Source organism: Ceratotherium simum, chromosome 37 (genome assembly GCF_057802395.1).
Source record: "Ceratotherium simum simum isolate JZ-2026a chromosome 37, ASM5780239v1, whole genome shotgun sequence".
NCBI lineage: Eukaryota > Metazoa > Chordata > Mammalia > Perissodactyla > Rhinocerotidae > Ceratotherium > Ceratotherium simum.
In genome coordinates this window covers 10,031,982-10,058,863 of record NC_141936.1, presented here as the reverse complement: position 1 = coordinate 10,058,863, position 26,882 = coordinate 10,031,982, and the positions used below count along the sequence as shown (strand labels likewise).

The 26,882-nt window shown below is 35.8% G+C and overlaps 2 protein-coding genes across 2 annotated transcripts in view; one reads left to right on the top strand and one right to left on the bottom strand.

Annotated features, from left to right (window-relative positions):
• Positions 1-26,882, top strand: part of PSMD1 (proteasome 26S subunit, non-ATPase 1) — a 92,479-nt gene that overhangs the window by 23,310 nt on the left and 42,287 nt on the right. Inside the window, exons 13-16 of the mRNA XM_004427668.3 lie at positions 996-1,107; positions 1,669-1,865; positions 2,862-2,957; positions 3,970-4,034. Coding sequence (XP_004427725.1) covers positions 996-1,107; positions 1,669-1,865; positions 2,862-2,957; positions 3,970-4,034 — 470 coding nt within the window. The remainder of the gene's footprint in view (positions 1-995; positions 1,108-1,668; positions 1,866-2,861; positions 2,958-3,969; positions 4,035-26,882) is intronic.
• Positions 11,239-25,384, bottom strand: HTR2B (5-hydroxytryptamine receptor 2B). The gene is made up of 3 exons (XM_004427671.3): positions 24,883-25,384; positions 15,774-15,974; positions 11,239-12,131 (listed from the first exon to the last, which is right to left on the bottom strand). Exons 1-3 carry the CDS (start codon positions 25,229-25,231, stop codon positions 11,239-11,241), a joined length of 1,443 nt encoding a protein of 480 aa, XP_004427728.1. The 5' UTR covers positions 25,232-25,384.

Genomic DNA, 26,882 nt, shown 5'->3' with positions numbered 1-26,882 from the left:
ATTTTAGTGAATAGAAATTTTGAGGCATTTGGGAATTCTCAAAACAGTACTGTTGTCATAGAAATTTTTTTTAAAGGTAATTTCCTTTCATTCTCTGTAAGCTGAAATTGTACATCTCAGTCCTTTAAACCCTGTGTGTGACAAGCAAAATAAAGTACTAGATATTTGTAAAACATACATTGTGTCCCCACACCTTAGAGTGTTGTAACTATAACTATAAGTGACCTTCGTGATCATTTGGTCTAATGCTATCTTCGGGGCCCTACTATCAGGATGAAGGAATTTGAAATGTTTTTGGTCCCTGGGTCATCCCACTTAAGAAAGACTAAAATTCCAGAGAAGGAGCATCCGACTGGCCTCCTTTGGGTTATAGGCCCACAGTTTGGCTAGGGGAAGGTGGGAGCTTCTTAAATGACAGTCCCAGCAAAACTCTAACCAGTGGGGGAGGAGTATTCCTCAAGCGAGATTGGAGTGTTGTCTCAATGAAAGGATACTGTGCATTCAAAAATGACAGATGACCACTAAAGTGCTCGTCTTCAAATAAAGACCAACTTTTGCTCTTGATCCCATTTTCTCTCACTTCATTCACAACCATGTTCCAGTAGATACCTTTTTCTCTTCTTCTGCTCAGTCTATAAGCATATTCAGGTCTCACCTAAAAAAACTTTCCTTCATTCTTGCTTCTCCCTCTTAATTGTCATCTTTCTCCTCCCCTTCTCATGTAAACTCATTGAAAGAGAGCTGTACTCTTTCTCTACTTTGTTTTCTTTCATTCACTTCTCGACTCACTGTTATTTTGCATCAGCAAGCACCATTCTTTTGAAACTGAAATTCCTGAGGTTACCACTGGCCTTCTGATTATCAGATTCTTTGGTCATTCTCACTAGGCCAACCACTCTGCATGTTTAATATCAAAATATATTTTGAAATTAGAATAAAAGCTTGGATTTTAAGCACAGTGTTCCAAATCAGTGAAGCTCATACTTTTTCCCTAGATCGTTCGACACGGTGGCAGTCTGGGCCTTGGTTTGGCTGCCATGGGGACCGCACGCCAGGATGTGTATGATTTGCTAAAAACAAACCTTTATCAGGATGATGCTGTGACGGGTAAGTGATTCTTTCTAAAGATGACAAACTTTAGGATTGATTAATATAACTGTAATATTTGTTTTCTACTTATATTCTATTGCACCTTAAAAATCTAATGGATTTCTGTACTTGAAGAGGGAGTGGAATTTTCCCCATTTGTCAAACTCATTTTATAAAAATATGTTTTGTGATATATAGTCTTTTTTAAATGGTATATCCTGTGTGTCTGTCTGTATAACAGACTTCTGCAAATAGAAATTTATTAGAGTAATCTCCTTGCATCATGGGGCTATCTATACTGCTTGATGGTAATGTAGAAAAAATGTTGTTATAATGTCTTCTTTGAAGTCACTGTAGGATTTGATGGTGCATTTTGTCAGGATTTAAAAGAAACAACTATAAATATATGGATGTACTTCCACATAAAATATCCTCCTTTTTATCAGATGGTTTGAAAAAAGTGCTGTCAGAAGCTAATGGTTGTTTTGATAGTTGATGCTAATAGGTGCCACTTCCAATAGGATATGTTTTATTGACTTTACATACATAACTCTCATTCTTTAATGTTTAACTCACTAGGGGAAGCAGCTGGCCTGGCCCTAGGTTTGGTTATGTTGGGCTCCAAAAATGCCCAGGCTATTGAGGACATGGTCGGCTATGCACAGGAAACTCAACATGAGAAGATTCTGCGTGGTCTTGCAGTTGGCATTGCATTAGTAATGTACGGGAGGATGGAAGAGGCTGATGCTCTCATTGAATCTCTCTGCCGTGATAAGGTGAGACCACATTATTTATCCTCTTCTCCCTGCCCTCCTTCTCTCCAGTTATCTCCAGCATTTACAGAAACACTTACTTTCACTGGGAATTATCTCTGTTCTCCTCAGAGCAGCTAGCTATATTTGTTGATAAAACTTCTTGCAAGACATACAAAGCCAAATAAAATTTAGGAAAGAAAAATGCTGTTTAGAAGAGGTGAACAGGAGTAATTTAAGGATTTTAAATTTAACGAAAGCTTCAGATCAGTGATTTTCAGATATGCAGATCCAGAAAAGTTCTTTAGATATTTCCAAGTTGATTTCTTTTAGAAATAATGTTTATGGAATAATTTCATAGTCATTTAATAGGATATAAAGTTTATTTCTTTGTTTTTTTTCATGGAAAAATAGTGCCAATCGCTATACTTATTTATTTGGGTGAGATTTTTTTTTTCCATTGACTTGTTTTGTTTTGTTTTTACAATGGTATTGTGTATAGTAGGTAGTCAATGTAAGTAATACTGTCCTCTGTAGTCTGATTAAAAAAACCACCGCTATGGTTTATTGATAAAACAGTTAATTATTTTGCTCAACTGTCAGACTCCATATCTCTTTCACTCAGCGCTCAGTGCCCAAAAATCAAATGATAAGGTAAAAGCAAGTTAGAATGTGGAATTAGAAGTGAGCTTCTTTGTTGTTCCTTGAATAAATGGAAGTTGTGTCATAGGGCAGTGAGTGTTAGTATTGGACTTCAGTTTATACTTTCTAGAAAGTGTGAGGTGGCACAGGCATGTTGCACAGAATATTGGGAATTATAAGCAGTTAATTCCTCCTGTATTAGAGTCTCCTATTGCCCCATTCGTTTAGAAAACTACCAACCACAAACAGTTCTCCTTGAGTTCATCATTTAGTACCTAAAACCAACTCTCCTGGTGGATGCAGCTATGCCTGTTAGACTGTAGAAGTTACTGTTTGAAATGATAAGTTGTTAATTGATGTTGACTTGTTCTTTCTTAGGACCCAATTCTTCGACGGTCTGGAATGTATACCGTAGCCATGGCTTATTGTGGCTCAGGTAACAACAAAGCTATTCGACGCCTGCTACATGTTGCTGTAAGTACTCTGACCTTTCTTGGGGATAGGGGTGGAAGGGAGAGTTTGCAGATGGACACTAAGTGTCTAGGTGACTGCAGCACCCACACTGCATGGCCACCACCAGTGGTCTCAGGTTCAGATTCTCATTCACTGAACACAATCAGCCATAACCTAGCACCAGGTTCAGTTAGCTTTTCTGAGGGATATAGGGCAGGATAACAGTATGTCAGTAGGGATGGAAGTCTTTAAAGTTATTCAGGTGCAACTTCTGAAACCCTACTCTGAGGGGCGCCCTCATTTGTAAGGGACAAGACCACGTGAGTGTGTGCAGCCTGTGAAGTTAGCTTCCAGGTACCCCTAAGGGACATGCTCTGTTACAAGAGACACATTGTACAGGAAAGCCAATGCCCATGTTTTTCAACAAGGTTTTTCCACTCGTAGTCCTCCCAATCCAGGTATAGTTTACCAACAATAAATAACATTGCCTGGTAACATAGTGGGCATTCCACATATGTCTTAACTCAGTAGGTTTCTACCATCATGGTGCTGGGAGAAGATAAACTCAAGGTCATCTTCCCATGCAGAAAGGATTTAGAACTATTATTAACTCATTCTTCCCAGAGATATTCACATCCTACAGTATTTATTAATAATTTATCCTGTATCAGTGCAGTATGTGGTATGTTCTAAATATTTGTATTTTGCTTGAACTTAGGATATACTTTTTTGAAAATAACATTGAAGGAATGGTTAGATTTTCAGTGTAGCCCGCAAAAGCTATAATGCAACTGTGAAATAGTCTTTAGAAATAGCCCCAAATCTTAAACTTCACCAAGCTTTAAAAGCTTCTAAATCTGAGATGAAGAAATTCTCAGATGAGTTATTCTAAATTGGGGAAAGATGTTGTGATAAAGGAATAATATAGTAATGAGGTCTAATTTACATTTGAATGATGTAGGCCTCTGATATCAGTTTACTCCAGCAATAGAATGCATGGTGTAATGTAATCATCCTTTAACATTTTTCCTAGGTAAGTGACGTTAATGACGATGTCAGGAGGGCAGCAGTAGAATCACTTGGGTTCATTCTATTCAGGTAATAATTTCTAACTTCCGATTCTATTTATATTTCATTTGTTTTTGTAGTCAGAAACTAATATATCTAGGTTCAGGCTGAAGACCATTTAACAATAAGATTAGTACTCTTTATCTGAAAAAAAAAAAGCAAGTCTCTTGGGATTCTGAGAACCTATTTGAGAAGTAATAAAACAACTTTATTATTTCTCTTTATTTTTTCTTAACATTTCTGCTTATTCACTTAATTTTTTAAATCCAAATAATTCCTTCGTTACTCCCCTTTCCATGTATATTTGTAATTCAGGTGAGGTGCTGTCTCTTAAACAGGTTGTAGAGTTCTTGAAGCTCTTTAATGAGAGAGTAAAAGGTATTAGGCTTTGTTTAAATGCAAAAGAGTGAAAAATTTGCAGATGTAAAAAAATTATTTTGGACTTAAAGATTGGAGATGCCCTTTAGTTGTGATTAAGAGGACACACTCTGAAACCGATCGCCTGGGTTGAATCCTGGCTCTGCCGCTTACTAGCTGAGTGACTGTGGGCTTGTTACTTAACCTCCTTGAGCCTCAGATTCCTTATCTATAAAATGGTGTAATAATAGTACTTATTTGAAAAGCGTGTTTTTTGACGATTAAGCAAATTAATATATCTGAAGCCCTTAGAACAGTCTGGCACTAGTAAGTGCTATTTAGGTGTGTGTTAGTCGTGGTAATGGTAACAGTGAGTGGTGTAATGCAGGAGCACTTCTTCCAGTAGTTCTTTTTACTGTCTACTTAGCTCTGATCTCAAATACTACTGTTTCTTTTAGCTTAGGGACTTTATCTTAAAATACAACAAAGGAGGGGCCGGCCCGGTGGCCTAGTGGGTAATTTCACATTCTCTGCTTCGGTGGCCTGGGGTTCACAGGGTCGGATCCTGGGTGCAGACCGACACACTGCTTGTCAAGCCATGCTGTGGTGGTGTCCCATATAAAGTGGAGGAAGATGGGAATGGATGTTAGCTCAGGGCTGATCTTCCTCACCGAAAAAAAAAAATATATATATATATATATATACACACACACACACACACACACACAACAAAGGAAAATTAAAAGTACTTCTTTTGGCTCTATTTGGACACTGCTTGTTATAGCTTATTTGAGATGAAATTACACAATAAAATAAGTTCCCAGAGTACATGTTTGAAGAGTCAAATGTCTCATGTCCTTTTAGTCTCTATAGATTTTCTACCCCAAGTTCCTGGGAGTGAACCTTTGCTGTAAAGACTGTAATATGATTCAACAAGTATTTTTTGAATATCCATTGTGAACTAGTTACAGGATCTTCTCTGTAACATCCCAGATAGGAAGTTAATCCATTTATGCAGGCTGTAAAATATTTTCTTCCTATTGTGGATTAAAATGTTGAATTAGGGCCGGCCCATGGCTTAGCGGTTAAGTGCGCGCGCTCTGCTGCTGGCGGCCCGGGTTCGGCTCCCGGGTGCGCACCAACGCACCGCTTGTCCGGCCATGCTGAGGCTGCGTCCCACATACAGCAACTAGAAGGATGTGCAGCTATGACATACAACTATCTACTGGGGCTTTGGGGGAAAAAAATAAATAAATAAAAATTATTAAAAAATAAAATAAAATGTTGAATTAAACAGAGCAAAGCATAGACCCATATAGCACGCTAATTAGTTTATCCTTACACCAGTTAGTTTTGTTGAATGAGGTTTTTCAAACAAATACTAATCTGCACTGTATTATCCTCTAACCTTCATTTGTCCAACTTGTTCACAAAGATACTAGAAAATCTTCACTAAATCCTAAAGACATGGTGTTTACACAGATCTACTAGTATGGTACCTCCAAAACAGGATATGTGATCAGTTGGTCATTATTGTTTCTTAGTAAATCCATAGAAGTGTCAAGTGTTCATTGATTCCTTTTCTAAGATCTGACAAAACCTGTGTATTAAGCTCTTCTACATTTTTTCAAAAGATCTGCAGTAGACGCCCCCACTTTTCATTTCTTGAAACCTATCTCTCTTTTCCCTTTTTGAACATCAGAATATTTAGCTATTTAGTCTTTTTGTACCTTTGCCATTTTCTATTTTTCCTCAGATTTGTCAGCAGTGGTTTCATAATTACATCTACAAGTTCTATTTCAGGGTGGTGATTCATTCAGCTTAGAGACTTGAACTCATTTAAGGCAGCCAGTGTCTTCACCTATTTTGCATCTTGATCAGCCTTCACAACATTGCTTTTTATCTTTCTGGTCTAAAAAGGTGAAAGAGAAAAATGGAAGCAAAATAGTTGAATAGTTCTGTTTTCTTCCTTTCTATTTTCTTCCTCTTATCTTTGGCATATCATTCTAGCCAAGCTGTGACCCTAACCTTTCCTTATTTTTGCTCCAGAGTTTAGACACAATTGAAAACCGAAACAAATGGTTTTATTATTGCCCTCCAGAGAATTTTGGTGTTTTTTTTTAAATTCTTATCAGGAAACCAGATAATTTTAGTATGAAAAGTCTATTTTTTTTTTTTTTTTTGGTGAGGAAGATCGGCCCTGAGCTAACATCTGCCAATCCTCCTCTTTTTGCTGAGGAAGACTGGCCCTGGGCTAACATCCGTGCCCATCTTCCTCTGCTGTATATGGGATGCCATCACAGTATGGCTTGCCAAGCGGTGTGTCGATGTGCACCCAGGATCCGAACCGGCAATCCCTGGGCCACCGCAGCGGAGCACACGCACTTAACCGCTTGCGCCACTCGGCCAGCCCCTGGAAAGTATATTCTTTTAGGCGTACCCTTATTAACTGTTGGCTTGTGTAAAGAGTCCTACTCCTGACGGTCTCTTCCTTTTTTTTTGTTTCTTCGTTGTCAGCTGTTAATTCTTCCTATTAGTGATTTTATATTTCATATGTAATTCAGTGGCCTACTGTGTATATTCTGCCACACAGGAAGTTGATGGGTTTCATGAAAACTGTTTTTCTTTCCTTTTTAACCTGACAGTGCTTTGCTTCTAATTAACAAAATTTCATTTCTGCCCTTGTATTTCCTGTAGCTCACACACGTGCTAAATTCCCAGTTTCAACAGCAGATGTCTCCCATGAGCTGCTTTTAGGATAGTCTACTCTCTGCTACTTAGGATAGTCAGAGCCAGCTAATGAGTTGTTTATGTGCTCATTATTTCTCAGGGACCATTCTGAGTTTTTTTTTCATAACATGATTCTTTTGTTCTGTTTTGTTTTTGATGAAGAAGATTGGCCTCTGAGCTAACATCTGTTGCCAGTCTTCCTCTTTTTGCTTGAGGAAGATTGTTGCTGAGCTAACATCTGCGCCAGTCTTCCTCTAGTTTATATGTGGGACGCCACCACAGCATGGCTTGATGAATGGTGTGTAGGTCTGCGCCTGGGGTCCGAACCTGCAAACCCTAGGCTGCCGAAATGGAGCGCACCAACTTAACCACTACACCCCTGGCTGGCCCCCATAGTATGATTCTTATAAGAAGTAGAAACTGGAAAAGACTTCAGAGATGATTTTGTCTAAAACTTACTTCATAGATGAAGTAAATGTAATCAACTTATCTAAGGAGCTACAGTTAAAACCAAGTTCTCTAAATTTTAGATTAGTGCCATTTCCCTGGAAAACTTTCATGTTTAAAGGTGAAAGAAACTTAGAGATCAACCAATATTCTCATTTTTTTTAAAGAGAAGGACATTGAATTCTAAAATAGTTAATAAAATTTCCCATTGTCGTAGAGCTAAATGGTATGACTGAAATTCAGAATAGGTCTCATGATAGACCAGTGCTTTCTCTACCATGCCGTTCCGTCAGAGCACTGTCTTGTTGATTGGCTCTGAAAGAACATTTTCTCAAATTTCCTCATTAACTTTAATATTTGGAAAGTTTCTGTCTTGTCTCCTAAGAATAATAAATGTTTTCTGATGTGTCATCATTTACTTTCTTAGTGTGTGCTCCATTTTATCATTTCTTCCCTTTTAGGTGTCACTTTTAAAATAACTGCAGACGTTTGGCCTTCTTGAACCGTGTTTTAAGGATTTATTTCTTCTTAATTTTTTTTAACTTCCTTTTAAGTGTATTTATTGGACACGAATACTGAAAACATGTCAGTAAACACATATTTGTACTTCAGGAACTAAGATTTGTCTCTGTGGGAAACTAAAACTTGTCGTGTATATTATCTCCTTTATTCTAAGGATAGTCCAGGGAGTTATATTTTCACTATTTCTTTTGACTGATATTCTTGGGTTATTTGTTCATAATGTATATGATAAAAGTAGAAAATTAAGTTGAAAAACATTCTTGCCAAGTTGAAATGAACCTAGTACACATTTGATCTGATAAATAGGTGATTATCGGGCCCATTGTTATCAGTCTAGTCTACAGATTTTATTATTAAAACAACACTTTGTACAGTACTGTGCTTGGCATTGAACCAAAATTCAATTGGAATTGAACAGAATCTAAATTATTTTAACTTGACTTTGGAAAGGAAAATGAAGAAAGAAGTTAAAAGAAGTATTGGTCTTTACATACTTGTTGCAATTAAGTTGCTGTAATGGTGCACAAGTTGACGGTCTGATTACACCTTTCTTAAAATTAGACAATCTTGGAAGTCCCTGGCCATCTTTGTCATAACTTAAGCTGTTAAAATATGAAACTAAACATTTCTCAATGTATACATTAATATACTTTCACATAGGATGGATCTTGCAAGAAGAGAGGGAGATTCTTAGTGCAGATATTTTTTAGACCACAAAAAATGATTCCTTGAATATAAAAATATTGCATCATCGTAGATCCCTAGAATTTGAAAGAATCCTGGCAATCAACTAGTTACCACAAAGTACCTGAATCATCTTTACAATATCTCCATTCACAATTTTATATCAGTTTGATACATATTCTCTGTATGCTGTTCTCTGTTTCTGCTTCGGTATCTTTGTGTTTGTGTTCTAGGTGCTGTAACTTCCTTACTCTATTTTTGTCTTTTTCATTCTTTTTCTACACGTTTGTTTTCCTCTCTCCATTAATTAAAAATAAATATGGAATAGAATGAAAGTTTTTTTTTTTAATTATTCTTCTAAACAGGTACAATCTATTCCTTTTCTTTGAAGGTAAGACGATTAAATAGAGTTCCTTTGTTGCCATAGGGATGGTTAACTTAGATTTGCTTTAAAATTATAGATTTATTTGAAGTATTCTGAAATAGAAATATCAGTTATATTTCAAAGTGGAAAAAATTTTGTGCTATGTTGTACTATTTCAGAAATAGTTTATATTAGGGTTGTATTTCATTTTCTAGAATCTTCTGGAAATACTAGAAGGATCTCATTAACTGTAGAAAGATCTCTCAGCTAACTGTAAGCAAGGAGTTTTTTTTTTCAGGAATTGAAGCTAAATAATTTAAAGGTCTTACAGTAAATTTTGTAGGTGTACATATGTTTAAGCACATACACAAATTTAGAGGCCATATAGAGCGCGTGGAAAGATAGTCCTTCTAATATAGATTGTCTAGGGGTAGAGCTTTGTAAGTGTGATTGCCATCTAGTATGCAGACTTCCTGAAACAGTTATATATGCCTTTAGATACATAAGATGCAGTTTGGAATACTGTTAGAGAGATATCTGAGAAAACATCACATGGCTTGGCAAGAATATAAATCTTAGCGTATGCCAAACTCATCATAGAGACTGGAACCAAAATAGAGAATGATTTTTTTTTCCTTAGGAACATAAATTATTTTGCCTCTTGTCTGAGGCAGCCCACCCTTAGTGCTGCTGAAAAATCTCAGACTAATGAAGAAAGTGCCTAAAGCTTTGACGATTTAGGAATTAAATCTGTAAGAGTCTCTCTTTCTGGCAAATGACATAGAGCCCATAAGATTTATGTATTAGACCCGTGTTCTAGGAAAGGATTCTGCCATTTGGAGAATATATTTCAGGGCCACTTATGCTGAGCTTCTCCATAGCCAACACATTTCTTGAAGTAATTTTCTTAAACGGAGTTGCTTGGAGAGGGAAGCAATAGAGCAATAGGTTGAGGCATAAAAATGGGTCACCCTGAAAAGGAAAAGCTGAGATATGGGCTGTATTCATTGCATACCCCCAGCCTAAGTTTGTTCACCATTTATGAGAGTAGCATAAAAATAAAATATCAAAAGTAAGTAGATAGAATTGTCTGCCGTTTGCAGGGTGCCCACATGTACTCATCCTCATAAGAACTCTACGAAATGTAGAGGAGAAAACTGAGGCTCAGAGAAATTAAGTATCTTTCGTAAATTCAGTCAGCTAGTAATTGACATAGATTGGATTTATTCTCAGATCTAGCAATGCAAAATGAAATTAATGAAAAAGTGAATAAAAAATTTTGCGCCGGAATTTCAACCGTCTTTGGGCAAGCTTGGGTAACCGTGATTTCAGTTTATGAGATCATTAAAGTTTAGGTTCCCAGACTGAGGTCTAATGCCTCCAGTTTGCATATGTACTTGAAGGAACATAATGAGGTTCAGGTACCCAAGAGTGGTTTCATGTGCTTTCTCCTCCCTCTCCAGGAGACCCACCTCTGCTGAGTAGATGCCTGGTAACAGCAATTTTAACAAACAGCTCTAGTTTTAAGATCCTATCATTTTATCCAACTACTGTCCTCCCTAGCTTTTCTATCAAGATAGTTTCCTGATCAAAGCAGAATCATGACTACATGTAACTAAGCCAGACTGTAAATGGCAATCTTAACTTACCTCCAGGTGTGATCATTATTTTGTGCACTTATTTTTAGTTCTCTGTTCCTATCACTGTTATTTTGTGTTATGCCTTATGCTTTTAAGGCCTTGAAGACAAGGTTAATGCTTGTTTGTTTTATTTTATTTCATTCTTAGCACAGCTTTGCATACAATTAGGAACTAAATAAATTCTTATGATGACATTTTTTTAAGCCTGAAATTTATTGATTTATTTAATTTTATTTCATTTGAATACCTCGACATTTAACCATAGAATGCTGGATTGTTTTAATTTGCAGCTTTATAAAATGATTTTTTTCATGGAGTAATTTTGTACAAATAAAGAAAATTGGATAATCTTAATGCATGACTCTTAGTTTAAAGAGATGATTTGATACATGACATAAAGTTCTTTTTTATGTAATTCTTGGTACATTTATATCTGCTTCATCATGTTACTCATCATTGTATTAGTTAAATGAAAACTGTGCCATTCCTGCTATACATAACTGACTTGCTCTTCAGTTTTGTCACCTTCGTTTTCGGTGAGGAGAAGTGTATCTAGTAGAATGAGTGATGAAGACTGAATGGTTGAACTTCGGAGCCTCATTGGGCTCTGGTACATGGCAGGATTAATCCCATTTCTCGTTCCATGCTTCATGAAAAACTTAGAGTTCTCTGCCATTGGATTCCGGAAATAGATATTACTAGAGCATTTTCTAAGAGTTTTTACCGATTTTGTGGCCCTGTAATTGCAGGTGATGTATCGGCCAAATGCATCTCGGAATGTCTTGTTGAAGAGGGTGTAGACCAAAGGATTCACCCCTGAGGAAACATAGCCTATCCACACAAATATCTCCAGGAGCATTTTGAGAGTAGTCTGGTTGCAGGAATCACATAAAACTGAGGTTATATTTGTAATAAAAAAGGGGCACCACATAAGCAAAAAGAGGAGAAACACAATCCCTAAAACCTTTGAGGCTCTCTGTTCATTGGAAATGGTCTGCACTGACTTTTTTCCAACTGTGGACATTCTTCGCATTAGTATGATATCACTTGAGTTGGGCAGAGTTTTGTCCTTGTGAGAACCATCCAGCATTGCCACCTTTTCAGGTGATGAGCAAGGTGTTTCATCCCTTTGGAAAACTGTGGACACAGTCAACCACGTTAGACGTTGAGGTGGCTTGTTTTTGACCAAGTAAGCCTTCTTCTGTAAAGCATGGATGGTGAGAAAGTAGGTGACAATCATGATCGCCAGAGGTGTAAAGAAGGAAGCCAGTGATCCAAAGAGCATGAAATTGCTGAAATGTTCCTTTGTCAGACCACAAGTGATGTTGTTTGGGTTACCCACATCAGTTTCTATCCCTTTAATAGGGACTGGAATGGCAATGCCTAAGGAAGAAGAAACAAGATAAATTGAGTTAATTTTATGACCTTTGACTCTTAGATTAGATCCTTTTAAAGTTTATCTTAGTGACTTTATGCAGTTAGTATATTATAATTCCTGGTACCCACAATACAGAATCTGTCAAAGCACTTAATCAATGGAAGATGTGACAAATAAAACCTAAGTAAGCAAACCTGCTTAAACAGAGATTGGTTAGTGATTTCACATTTTTAATTCAGGCTTGCCTAAAGCTGTAGTATGTCCGTGAAATAGTAGGGAATGTCTTCATTTATTCTCCATTTCTCATAATGTATTTTTGTTTGTTGATCGATCCCAGGTTAAGGAAAAGGAATTCAGAAGAGAAGCTGCTTTTATCTTAATATCCAATGTAGTTGATCTAAAGAGACTTCAGAGTACATTCATGCAATATATTAATTCTGAATAGATACATATTTTATTATCTTTGAGGTTACACAGTTTCTGTTTAACAGACAGTTTTGATATTTGTGAATGTCTTTTAATCGTTTCCTTCTGACTTCTTAGGGAAATTGTTTTTTAAAAAATGCTGCTTAAATATTTGACAGCATGTGAATGGTGAAATTTATTTTCAAGATTGAGAGTTCCTCTAATAGAAGAAAGAAATATACCTTATGCTAATTTCCTGATACTTTAAATACCATGAAGTAAGTATTTAAATATGATCTTGTTTAGTGAACTAGCTTATTAGGAAGACAACACAAGGGTCAGCCTGAATCCTTTCCCTTTGAAACAGCAGATATTTAAAAATAAGTTTGAATTGATCTTTGGAAACTTCTAGAATCCTTGTGTTGTTGAATGAACCTAAAAAGTACTCCATCATCTGCAGAGCCCTTTTATGATAGCTAAAGAACCCTTAACAAGAATATTTTCTTCAAACCCTTACTAATGGAGGCCACTACTATTTCTGCTTTTCCTCAGGTACACCTCCAGAAAGAGGGTTCTGTATATTTACTGTTCTGCACTAGGGGTTAGCAAACTACAGCTCAAGGGCCAAATCTGGCCTGCTTCCTGTTTTTGTATATAAAATCTCACTGGAACACAGCCATACCCATTCGTTAACGTATTGTCTGTGGCTGCTTTTGTTCTGTTGCTGCAGAGTTGAGTAGTTGTGACAGAAACCATATAGAATCTGCAAGCTTGGGATATTTACTACCTTGCCCTCTACAGAAAAAGTTGGCTGACTCGACTCTGTTACTTAGAGATAATCATTCCACTGTTCTTTCCCCCCAAAACACTTCCTTTTTGAAGTCTATTTAATCTGCTTATACCACTCTATTCTCCATCCAGGTCATCTGCCATCCTCCAGGACATTTATCCATCTTCCTCAGTGGTTTCAGCACCTTGCTGTAGTCTTCCTCTCCACTGCTGTATGGCCCCCATGTTCCATCACTTCATCCCATTAAGGACTCTTCCAACACCTTAGTTTTCTATTTCTTGAACTCCTCAACTCTAATGATTATTATTTGCACTCCTGAAGCCATCCATAAGGCCACTTAAAACTATCCCATATCTGAAACCATGAGCGCTGATATTTCTCTTTCTAGCCCTGCCACTCTTCATCGTTGTAGAACTTCTCTTTACCGTTATCTTGGCCACTAGTCCATCCTTCCTTCTCTATTTTTGCATTCCATTGACCTCCGTCAAGGCTCACATTACCTTCTCAACCGGCTTGTTGGTCAATAACGTTTAAGTTTTCACTGGTACTTTTTGTACCCTTACTCCCATATTCTCCTTTCATACCTTACTGTTACCAGGTGTTACCTAGAATAACAGTAAATCCAGAAGAACAAACTGAGCTCTTTTCAGCACTTTGCATAATTAAAAACTAAACTAACCCCATCACCTGCTTATTCTTTTACAAAGTTACTAAATTGTCATTGGTTCTGCAAGGCAAAGTGTGATGAAATGAAAAGACCCTTGATCTTGGCCTTGGTGCTGAAGAGCTTTGAGATTTTTTAAAGCCAGCTATTTAAAACCTCTAGGTTTCTGTTCTCATGTGTAAAAGGAAAAAGTAGATTTGTAAGATCCCTTCCAAAGCTATACATCTGGGGTCGTCTTTTATTCTTTTTTTCCTGCATACTTATCACTTCATATTAGTCTAATTTGTTTATATATCTGCCTTCCTTGACTGCAGAGATTCTTTTTCTTATTCATCTTTGTATTCTTAGTATCTAGCACATCTTAAGTACTCAGTAAAAATTAGATCGGTTTATAAATTCATGTTATCTAGCCTTAATTGAGGTATCACTTCTACCAACAGGCTGTTTATTTATTGGCTTGATCATATTTCACAGTTTGAAATGTTTTAGTTCTTTATAAGGATTCCTTTCTCCTGTTTTCTCCCTGACTTTGGCCCTATTCCCCAAACCCTACACCAGTACACACACCTCACACTGTCTCCCTTTCCCTCTTCCTCATTGCAGTGAGCTTACCAAAAAGATATGGGTCATTTAACATGAACTGCTTTAGTTTTCCTGTCTCCCATGCCCATTCCCTAGCTTCTTTTGGGCAGGGCCTCTTTTGCTCTGTCAATCAGCCTTGCCTCCGAAACTGGCCTTTCTCACTGCTTATAAATCTCTCCATTCGGAATAGACTTTTCCTTGACCCTACTTTATTCCCAATCCAGAGTAGTAACACTTCTTACTTTTACCTCCAAATTTTTCAAAAGAAGTTTTGCCCTAGTATCATTATTTCAGGAATATAAAGGTCAATTTCAGTGTCTTGCTTTTTTGCCCCAGTGTTCTTATTCTGACTAGAGAGGTCACATCTTTTTCTTGATTTCCTTTTAGCATTCTAGATCTTTCTTGATTTTTTTGTCTTTTTTTATTTTTTTTACTAGGAGGAAGTGAATCTGCTGGTCAGACTATTAATGATCAGAGTAATTGTTGTGAATCTGTTTGTTTTCTGATATTAACTTATAAGAAGTTTGAGTTATCATTTATGCTGTACTACATGCTAAGAAACTCTATTATAGCAGCTATCTTTGAGCATTAAAGATGGGTACAGAGGCATGAAACAGTTTAGAAGAAATGTCATTTCTGAATATCATTTGCATCTCTCTTAAAACTACTGATTAAACATTTTCAAAACACTTAAGCAGACACTTACTGCCTCTAGTCTGTACATATATTTATTGGCTTCCAAAACAACTGCGCACAAAATGTTGAGGTTGTTTTTTCTTTTTTCTCTTTTCCTATTTATCTTCTTAGCTGTGATTTAAGATGCATTTCGTTTTTTTATTACTTTAATGTAATTTTGGGATTCTGCATTACCTAGACCTTCATGATCTGTTGACAAATATGAAAACTATTTTCAGATTTAGTCTTTCTGCATGTCACAATCAAAGCAGGAAGATATCACAGTAAACACTGTGAAAATGGTTCTTTCTGAGGACGTGAACTTTGCTTTTTCACACTTTTTGCTGATAGTGTGGTTTAGAAGCTGTGTGATGAATGTAATGGCATAAGGAGCTTGTGCTGGTGTAGCAGTAGGCTGCCTGGACCTCTTGTGCTGAGTTTCATGGCCTACCAGGCCTGGTATTCTCCTAGCCTAATGGAACCAAAGGCTATATATATACACCACCCCACACCCTGACATTCCCCACATACCTATTGAAATTAACCACACCACTGTAATCTTGATGAATGCTGTAGCTCGTGAGTTATATTGATTGGCCTGGATTGGCTTTTTGATGGCTATGTAACGATCCACTGAAATGGCACAGAGATGCATGATGGATGCAGTAGAAAAAAGAACATCAAGAAATAACCAGGCAGGGCATAGAACAAGTGGGAGGGGCCACATAGCCTCTGAAAGAGAGAAAACAAAACAAAAACATAGTCTGCAAAATAGTAACCTTCAATCTGCAGTTTCTTTTTAAAGTGATACATATTTGTAACTTTTTCCCTTATCGTCTGAAATTTTATGACTTAACCTCTATAAGATAATGTTCAACCTCAGATAATAGAGTCAATAATATTAAATATATTTCTGTAGATGGTACCTTTTAAATACATTTTCCGTTTTGTATAATAATTGCAACCCTTATTCTAAATCAGCGGCAGTTTGGCATTTTTAGCATTATTTTGATCTTTGCTCTTTGTCTATTCCTTTTGTGATCTTTTAAAAATTTACACACTGTTGAAACTGGAACTTAACCTTGCTATTCAAATAAAATTTAGGTTGGGGCTGGCCTGGTGGCATAGCAGTTAAGTGCGCACGCTCCACTTCGGCGGCCTGGGGTTTGCAAGTTTGGACTCCGGGTGCTCACCGACACACTGCTTGTCAAGCCGTGCTGTGGCGGTGTGTCCCATGTAAAAGAGAGGAAGATGGGCACGTATGTTAGCCCAGGGCCAATCTTCCTCAGCAAAAAGAGGAGGATTGGCATTGGATGTTAACTGGGGGCCAACATTCCTCACCAAAAAAAAAAAAAAAATTCAGATTTTGGATATGATATTGAATGTTCTACATAGCTTTCTAATAAATTTACTTAGACAAGTATCCATACATATATGGGTTTGATATATTATGCATTATACATACACCTGCTACATACGTGATTGCAATTTCAAAACAACTAAAACTTATTTTAGCGTTCAGCCTAGAATATTTCAGTTAGAATCCATTTTACCAAAACACACAGATTTTAGAACTTGCTATAAAAGCAAATTACTTCTGTATAGAACAAATGTCATACATATGAGATTATCTAAATCCTTTTTACGGTTTAATTGTTCTATGTCTACTGACAAAATATAAACTACTTTTCTTTTCCTGGGTTTTGCAAGTATATCTGACTTGGACAGGTATCGAACGATTGGGATACTTGAAGGAGGACCAAGATAACCACCTCAGGATTTCAGAGCACCAAGAGTTGTAAACTCTTTGAATTCAAGAAGCCTAGGGGTAGAGAGAGGTTAGCATCCCCAGACCATAATTTAGGGAAAGAGTTTTTAGGTAGACTTAAGTATGTTTTTTTCAAGAGTCGAGTAGGATTTCAGTGAAAAATATTTGGATACTCCCCAAAAAAGGTAGCAGGACTGACAAATCCACTTTTTGGTGCCTTCTGTTTCCATATTTGGTGTGTGGTGTTCTTAGACGGGATATTTTAAATATTTCTCCTTAGGAACAAAATAACAAAATAAGTATGAATTTTTATTCCAAAAGGATAAATGATTGCTTGGTACTTGGTTCCCTGTTCAGCAGCTTCTTCAAAAAGGATTAAAGCATCAGGTGGAAGGAGTAGGTCATACTTTTAAGTAAATTACTATAATCCAACTTTTCCTGTTTCACTGAATTGGGGGTGAGGATAAGGGATGGAGATGATAAATTATAGAGTCATTGAGCTGGAAGGGATTTTAGAGTTTATATCTTTTTTTTTTTTTTTTTTTGCAGATGAGTAAATTCAGGTTCAATTAAGTCTTTGAATATAAGAGGGAACGTTTATTTATCAAAACTTAAACGTTCGTTGAAAGTATTCTTTAGAACCTTGCTACTCAAGTGTGCTCTTCAGAACAACAAGGATCTGCATCTGGGAACTTGTTAGAACTGCAGGCTCTTGGGCCTCATCCCAGACCTACTGAATCAGACTGCAGTTTAACAAGATACCCAAGGGATTTGTGTGCCAATTAATGTTTGAGAAGCACTACTTTAGACTTTCTGGAAAAGGTTGTGTCTTGAGTCTTAAAAGATGCACCTAGGTTTGCTGGTGTAGAGTAGGCACTCAGAGTGCCTCATAGAAAGGAGCTTATGGGGACTTAAGTCTGGAACTTAAACTCTCAAAATAAACAAAGAAATAAAGTATGGCTGAGAAGCCTATGTTTAGGAAGAATCTAATCATATTTTCTCCCTCGTAGCTGTAGAATTCAGATTTTCTGTTATTTAGTGGAAAAGGACCTTGGACAGTCAAAGGCAGCAGTGTATTCTTTGACCTGAGTGTAAGCAAATTTATGGTCTAATTAGAGTGAAAAGAATCATATACAGGGACCGGGCCGGTGGCGCAAGTGGTTAAGTGTGCGCGCTCCGCTGCGGCGGCCCGGGGTTCCCCAGTTCAGATCCCGGGCACGCACCGACGCACTGATTGTAGAGCCATGCTGTGGCGGCGTCCCATATAAAGTGGAGGAAGATGGGCATGGGTGTTGGCTCAGGGCCAGTCTTCCTCAGCAAAAAGAGGATTGGCATCAGATGTTAGCTCAGTGCTGATCTTCCTTGCAAAAAAAAAAAAAAAGAATCACAGCTGAGAGAGTTTTGCAGTGGAAACTACTTAAAGTGAGGCTGCATTCTGAACTGTCCTGAAGTTCTAGATTTATGACTGAGTAGGAGGTAGAAAAATACTCAAGTCTAGAGCTGCAACCAGGGATATTGATCATAGTTAAGGATTTTAAAAGGCACGTAATTAATGTCTTATATCTTAGACTTGCTTTCTTTAAATGCATGCTCTTTCTGTATCATCTTTTGAAATGAGTTACTAATAGTTTAAACTTGCCTATTTAGCTATTCTAATTATGGATTATATTTCTTGAAATTAAGGTCTGTAAAATTCTGGTCATAAATCTAGTAGCCATGAGCAGGAAGCCACAATAGAACTCTCATATAAATGTACATGTCTTTGGAATTAGACTATCTGACCCACACACTCCTAATTGTGGGCTAAGAAGGAAAGCTCTTCAGTGCTGGTTTAATTAAGCCTATGAAGCCTTGTTAGCCTCACTTTCCAACAGAGTGAATTTATTTTATAAACTCCAATTTTGGAACAAAAAGTGTGTTTTAAAATTAGTGCAGATCACTAGAATTTTATTTGAGTCAGTGCTTTCTTATTGTTAACAGTAGAAGTATTGAGGCATGATAGAGAATTTCCTTTAAGAAAGAAAGAGACTATGAGGTTTAGGATCGAGAGATGGATCTTTGTGATTAACCTTTTTGATTCCAAGTTTCATGAAGTACTAAGGAATAGACTTTTTATCAAACAAACATTAAAGTAACAGATGACTGCATTAAGTTAATAGAAATCTTTTATACAAAGCAAAAATGAAAAAAAGTGTGTCTAATTGCCTAAATAGATTCAGGTAGTCTAAGAATTGCTACAAATTAAAAACAGTTCCAGACATTCTCAGTTTATATAGGAACTTTTCCTAGTCTAGATACTTTCATTCTAAAATTGTCTTTTTAGTTACTATTGATTTGGTAGGCTCAAGGTCAGAAAAGTTTCTTACTATTCAGAATAACTGAAAAAGGTTAAGTTGGTATGGCGAAATAGGTTAACTCTTCCAAAACTTTGTTATTTTTATTAGGAGTTTTAAGGATTTATAATTGCATTTATTTGTTGTAATGTATTATGTCCAGTTTATTTCCATAAGAACTTAATATATTATTTAAAATGGAGCAGTTACAGATTTACATAAAAAGAAAGAAAGAAAAGTGTATCTAGGAGTCAATCTAAGCAAAATAAGTTATCAGGTACTTGAACTAAATTAATTACTGCTATTCTGGGGCTCTAAATTTGACTTTTCCATGAAAGCTAAGACAGAAGGGGGAAAACACACTAATTATGTAGTATTTGTTGTCCCACAAAAAGAAAGCACACAAAATTTCTCTGAAAAACAAATCCCATTTTCCACCTCTTTCGCCCACCCACTTCCAAATTAAACTCAAAGAGGAATTTAATTTCAGTAAGGTTTGAATAATGGCATTTCTATGGGTGCCTGAAATAATTACACATTGATAATTATAGGAGCGAAACAAGTCTTAGATAAGTCTTGGATTATAGGCAGTTCATTATTTATCTAAAAATATTAGTAGCACAAATATTTTGTTGTTTAAAATGACTTGTATGCTTTAAATACCACCATACATAAGGTGTGGTAGAATTGCTATTCAGTTACTTAAATTTCTTTTTGTCTCCCAGACAAAGTTCAACAACTATGAAGTTGTTAGCATGGACCCAGATCTAAAATCTTCCTCAGAAAAGAGGTCTGGCAATCATCTCAAAGTTTCGTACAAGTATTGGTTAAGACCCGAGTATTCTGTATCATTTAATATGAAATATAACTTTTAAAAAATTTTGGGTTCTGCCTTGTCCCTAGAGAAAATTCTATGGCCCTCTTGTTAGATAGAGTTATTTAAGATATAAATGTTGGCTGTTTGCCAAATATGACAGTTTTGGTTGATGTAATTTCTCATTTCATTTGAGGAAGCAGAGCAATAGAGGTTAAGAGTGAATTCTAGAGTCAGTTCTCGTTGGTTCAAATCATGTCTCTGCCATTTATTTATTTCTATGTCCTCTCTTGTAAAATGGGGATGATAGTAATAATACCAATTTTATAGAGTTGCTTTGAGGATTAAATGCAGTAGTACGTATAAAGTGTTTAGAACAATGTCTGGCATAGAGAAAGCCTCAATAAATGTTAGTTCTTATTACTATTATTGTTTGAGAGAAACTAGCCAACTAGCCCGGCCATTAAAACACTCCTACTTAGAAGCAATAAGCCATGTCATCATTATAAAATCGGTGTTGGTCTTCCTGCCTGCTGTAGCAGGAGTGCGTGCATCCAACTGAACTTAAAGCTGTACTTCAAAAAAAAGGCATGAGAACATGTTTAACTGTTTAACTTTTAATTAAATTTGTCGTGAAAGTATGCCTTTTACTAAAGTTGAATTTTAACTACTATTTGTTATATATAATACGGCAAAGAAACTTAAATAACCTGTATGTGTTGTCATGCTTAGTTTTTTGTTTTCTTGCATTCTTTTTAAGTGGTATAAAAACTTGAATTTTCTGGCCAGAAACTCAGGTTCTTGATGAGATAGACTCATTTTATCTGAAAACTGCTTACCCTTTGGGCAGGTTTTTAGTTTGGAAAGCTGAGTTATGTCATTTCTTCAGAAAATAATTGACATTAATCTATAATCTGGAGCATAAGATATTTCCCTTTTGAGAATTTAAAAGCCATTGTATTTTTTCATTGTATGACCTTCATTGTATGAAGGTCAATAGTTCATGAGTGTGTTGGAGCAGGACAAATCCTAAATAGCCCTGACGTTCAAAAAGGACATAGTTTTCAAGTACACATTTTTTTAATCTTCATAAATTTTTGTTTCTATTTTTATTTTCCAGAAAAGAGGGACGTAGATCAGTGCTTAAATTTTTATTATGAAGCTTCTGTTTTGTTTTTGTTGTTGTTTTTCCACTACGTTTGAGCAGATGAAATATCTTGGGGTTAGATGTCTAATATGATAGTTTTAAATGTTTCAAGTGATTTAATACTTATGAAAATTTTTCCTTGATATTTTTAAAATTTCCACTTTCCGGGGCCAGCCCGGTGGCATAGCGCTTAAGTGTGCACGCTTTGCTTCTGCGGCCCGAGGGTTTGCAAGTTCGGACCCCGGGCACACAGCGATGCACCACTTGTCAAGCCATGCTGTGGCGGCATCCTATATAAAGTGGAGGAAGATGAGCACAGATGTTAGCCCAGGGCCAGTCTTCCTCGGCAAAAAGAGGAGGATTGGCATCAGATGTTAGCTCAGGGCTGATCTTCCTCAAAAAAAAAAAAAAAAATTTCCACTTTTGAAAAAGAAGTGCCTTTAATTTCTGTGCCTCCTCATTTAAGAATTGGGCAGAGCAGCATTTCACTGCATAAATGAATAACTGATTTTTTTTCTTTTACTGTTATACATCTGTTTCATCTCTGGTCAGACTCACATCTAAACTAAATCATATATTTAAGTATATGAACCCTTTGCATACTGTACTAATACTTGCCAATTATTAGTGCCTATAACGTGCTGGGCTCTACTTGACAGTTTCACAAGATATCTGCAGTGTAAGATTTAGCATACCTATTTTACAGACAAAGTGATTGAACTCTGATATGTTAATTGACTTTCCTAAGCCAATACAGGAGAACTAGGATTCAAAGCCTGGGTGTCTTGTATCAAGCCCCTGTCTTTCAGCCATTTCAGTGCTCCCAGAGAAGAAGTGGCAGAAAAGTAGACGTAGCACAACTCATTTGAAAGACCATGTTATGTCAGTTGTCATAATCTTGGTAAAATAGAAATTCAAACAATATATAATCAAAGATTATGCAGATCACTGGTTAATAAAAGCCTCTTTTTAAATTTCACTGTTCTCCCTTTTTTAAACTTAATTTTATTAGAATATATGAAGTTTCTTTGTTACTTTTGAATTTGGATTGAATATTATTGAATTTCCGAGATAACTAAATCATTCATAGTGGTAGTTAATTTTTTATGTTTACAGAACAAGGGTCACTCTTGTTTGTACAGACTTCAGAAGTTTTGAAGATTATCTCTATAATGAGAGAAAAATACACAAAATCTACTCCTGCCTTTTAAAGTTATCAGAAATTCTCATAAATGTATTAATTTAGAAAGTCTTAGTATTTGTTAACATATGAAAGGCTATCAAAAAATCTTAGTATTTGAAGGTAAGTCCACATTTATAGTATGTGCAGTTCCCAACTTATGAATGCATCCTTTTGAAGCTTTCTAGAGGGCTGCATGCATTTTCTTATAGAAATAGAATAATGCTTTCAGTAATGAATTAATGCAATAATGTTTTAAATCGTGGTTAAGTTCCCAGGTTAGTTCATTTTTTAAAAATCTACTAACCTCACTATACAGCTTAATTACTGATAGTAAAAGTGTTTGGGGCTATGAAAGATTTGATTTTGTAATTAAAAATTAAAAATTTGAAAGAATGAAGTGTGGTTAAAACATATATTGTAATTATTTAAACATAAATAGGAAGACATTCCATATATTCTGTGTTAAAATTTGTTGAGTTTTCTGCTAACTTTTATTGCTAATAATATCTTAGGCCTCAAAAATTTAAATATAAACTTAGTTTTCAGCTGCTGGATGCCTACTATTCTCCTGTGTAATACATGGAATTATCTCTATTACCTGTTTTTGTGTTTTGTTTGTCAGCTCACTTTAATACCATGGAACTTTGCATTTTAAGATTCCTTAACTATTTAGCTGATAATTTAAGTATCTGCTACAGTATTTTGCATATAGTAGATGTTTGATATTAATGGACTCATGGATTTTAAAGTTAAAATTCAATTCTACCTAACTCATCCAGTCTCATTTATTCAACGTAATACATCAATTAAATTTTATGGTAGTATGAGATGAGCATTTTAACATTTTCTGTATGCCTAGCAAAGCACTGTTTAAAGAGTGTGATTTTACACTTTAAGCTACTATTGTGTACATGGAGGTAAGAGCTTGAACCAAATGCCTATACGGTTTTTACCAAATATGCGTAAATGTTCCTACATAATCCTCATTTACTTTATTTCTTTTAAACTTTATTGAGAATTAAGATTGTTTAGGTTCTCCTTTAGAGTAAGGTTTCTTAGTTATTTTCCATGGTTCGTGTAGCACTAGATTATTCAAAAGATTACAGATATATAAAACAGAGGGGGATTGATTAGAGAGTCTATTAAAGCAGTAGAACCTTATTCATTTCTGCTTCTCCTGCCACAGAATTTAAAGCCTAGGTAAGTGTTGATTTAGAATGGAAGTTTCAGCCAATCACCATCTGATTGTGTTTCAGTGATCAAGTACTTGATTTTAGATATCGTTCTATAATTACTTACAAAAATGTAGCATTTAAACCTGAATATAATAGTTTGAATGGCAGTTTTTCTTCACCTTCTAATATACTTTCTAGTTAAATAAATTTTACTTCTGTACCCTGAAATATTTTTATTTTTTACCGTATTAAAACCCTATCTGCTACCAATAATCATTTTTCTCAAGCAATTAATGAATGGAATATCAATTTATGCTAAGCGTTAAGTTAAATATCCTCTTAATGCCGATTCTTGGGAGACCTCATAATTCACCAGCAGAATTATTTGTGTTTACCCAGATTCTGTAACTAGAGATGATATATAGGAATCAGAAACTACTTACACCATTTTAATATCATCTTTTTTATTGTAACAAACTAAGATTTCAATATCAAACTACCTTTTTTATTATTGTAATAACTCAGATTTTTGTCACTTATTTTAATAATCTAGAAGTCTGATTCTTCTTACATATATCAAGGACACAGATGGTCAGAAATCATAAAAATTAAACAGATGAATGATTTCTGGATGCTCTGAGCCAAACCATTTCCTTCAGCAACTAAACATAATTTTTTCTTAACATGACACTTGTAAGAATTGTGTTTGTCTAAAGTACACAAACTATAAAGCAATATAACAAGAATTTTTAGAATAATTCTGATTTTAAATTGGGGTTTAGCGATTTAAATTGGAATTTAGTGATCCAAAGACCCTATCACTAATAATTAACCCAGCACATAACTGTCACACAAGTGTCCTAGCTATTGCTTTGTCAAGAAAAAAAAGTATTAATAATGGGAAAGTTAAAGTATAGGTCTGTTCTTCACTATAATTCCTAGGTAATTATGCAGAATCTATGAATATTGCTAACTTAGATGACTGTTTTAAATGATTTTATTAGATGGCTGAGGAGGGAGTAGAATTGTTTCTAAAAAATTATCTTTTGGTCTTTAAAGCTGATTGTTAACCATAGAAAATGATGAAAAATGAGGAACTGTTTGCTCACTATATCTTTAAATATTCCAAGTCCATTTTTAAAGATTAAATGAATATCCGTTTCTCTGCTAGCATATCATAGTTTTGTGGTTTGGCAGCAGGAACAAAGTGAAATACTTACCAAACATTATTGTCAAGAGGGCAATCGGCATCACAAACAATCCAACCAGCAAATCAGCCACTGCCAGGGACATTAGAAAATAATTGGTAGCATACTGCAGCTTTTTCTCCAGTGAAACAGCCAGAATAACAAGGATGTTTCCACCAATTGTGGGTATTATCACCATGAGTATCAGAAGAGCTGCCCAGCGTGGTTTATTTCCCTGTTCCTCACCAGTCTGTTTCATTTCCTCTGGTATCGATTCTCTCTGTAATCCAGACCAGTTAGAAGAGATTAAGTGATCAAATGAGCTCTGCAAAATGTGCTCAGGAGTTGTGCTTTGTTCAGAGATTCTATAAGAGAAAGCCATTCGCTGTTCTTCTGTGGTTTGATCCTATTCCGGACAGTGGTCCGCATGGTCAGTAGCTAAGCGGGTCATCTGCTTTTTTAAGGCATTGTACCCATGCCAAATCCTTGAAGCCAAAGTTGACTCCTTCCTTTAAAAAAACATTTCAAGTTCTCTAAAATGAGAGCATACATGTGTCTGTCCATGTCTGTAGGCAAGGCCCAAATGTTTAGAATTCTGCAGAGCCTCAGATTTCGGAAGCCTTAGTGAAAGAAATCAATAGCTGTGGGGAAAAAAAATGTTTATTAGATTCTCTTTCTCTTTTTTTCTTTTTTTGCTATAGTGCTAGAGTAGTGTTTGAATTTGAATGCCAGAGAGTTCCCCTAGACATAAAAATATGTGAATTGCATTATTTTATTTCTTTATTTTCAAAAAACAGTTGAACTTAGTAGCCTCTCCCTTCTCAATAGGTCTCTTGTGCGTTTGTGACCAAGTGCAGCCAGTTCCTGCAAACATATTCCCTCGATATGCCTTAATTAATGAAAGAAGAGATATGTTAATTTTTTCAGTGGTTATATTAAAAAGCTAGGTGTTTCCTGACCCTTGAATATCTTGTTACCTTTACTTTAGAATATGTACAGAAGAATAGAAACATCAAAGCACTAAATAGTTCTGAATAGGACTTTTTGGTACACACTGACCACCCAACTAGAAACACTCCAAGCCCACCTAAGGTCTCAGTAAATGATTTACCAACCAGGAATCTTTATTTTTAATTGTGTTTTGTCTGATCAGGTTTATCTTAATATTGTTATAAATGCCATTTTTATAAAGCATTTTAGAATTCCTTTAGTTTGAAAGAAGGAAAAAAAACAGGTGTTACCAGGATCCAAATAATTGTTTTAGTAATTTTGTCTTTCAAAGAAAGCATGTTTCTGCAACACATATTTTCAAAATACCACTTTATGTCACACTTGAACCAGTTCTTTTTTTTAAGTAGTCAATATTTTTGCTTAACCTTCCTTGGGAAGGAAAGGGAAGCTAAGAGGAAGATTAAACCATTTATTCATAAAGTCTACAAATTCCATGTTTAAAACCTCCCCTTTAACATTGGCAAATTTTTCATTTTGGTCTTTAAACCACTGAATAGAAATGAAAGATTATGGTAGCAGAGTTTTTGAAGAAAGGAAAAAAAACCCTTTAGATTACCTCTATATTTATTTGTTAAATACTTACCTCTTATTTGCTTGTTACTCTCCCATGGATGTCATTTTATCTGCTCAGTAGACCTGCTGGCTGCTGTGACTGAAGTCCTCCTCCCATTGACTTATTCTGAGCCTCCAGCACTGGCGTTCGAAAGCAATGAAATAAATGTGTTGTAGAGCTGGAAGCAAGCCAAGGAACTTATTTCCTCTTTAATACATTCATTTTTAGGGAGTAGCAGCATTCATTATAATTCATAAAACCACCAGTTAAGTATTTTGAACCGGTTCATGACCCTTATTCAAGTTTTATTCTTAAAAGCTCTCTTTGATATTTGGGGGACTGTAATAAACTGTCATTTTAGCTTACAATAGTTTTGTTTTGGATTAACCCTGGGCTGTTTTTCCCATTTGAGAAAAAATAAGATATAGTCTAGAGATTCTAGAACTTTCATTCTGTGAAAATTCTGCCC

Excerpts from the sequence above, each read along its gene's own strand:
- HTR2B (XM_004427671.3), bottom strand. The coding sequence starts at position 25,231 with ATGGCTTTCTCTTATAGAATCTCTGAACAAAGCACAACTCCTGAGCAC. Across the intron at positions 15,975-24,882 it reads CCTCTTGACAATAATGTTTG|AGGCTATGTGGCCCCTCCCA; the intron begins GTAAGTATTTCA and ends TCTCTCTTTCAG. Across the intron at positions 12,132-15,773 it reads GGTGTGGTTAATTTCAATAG|GCATTGCCATTCCAGTCCCT; the intron begins GTATGTGGGGAA and ends CTTCTTCCTTAG.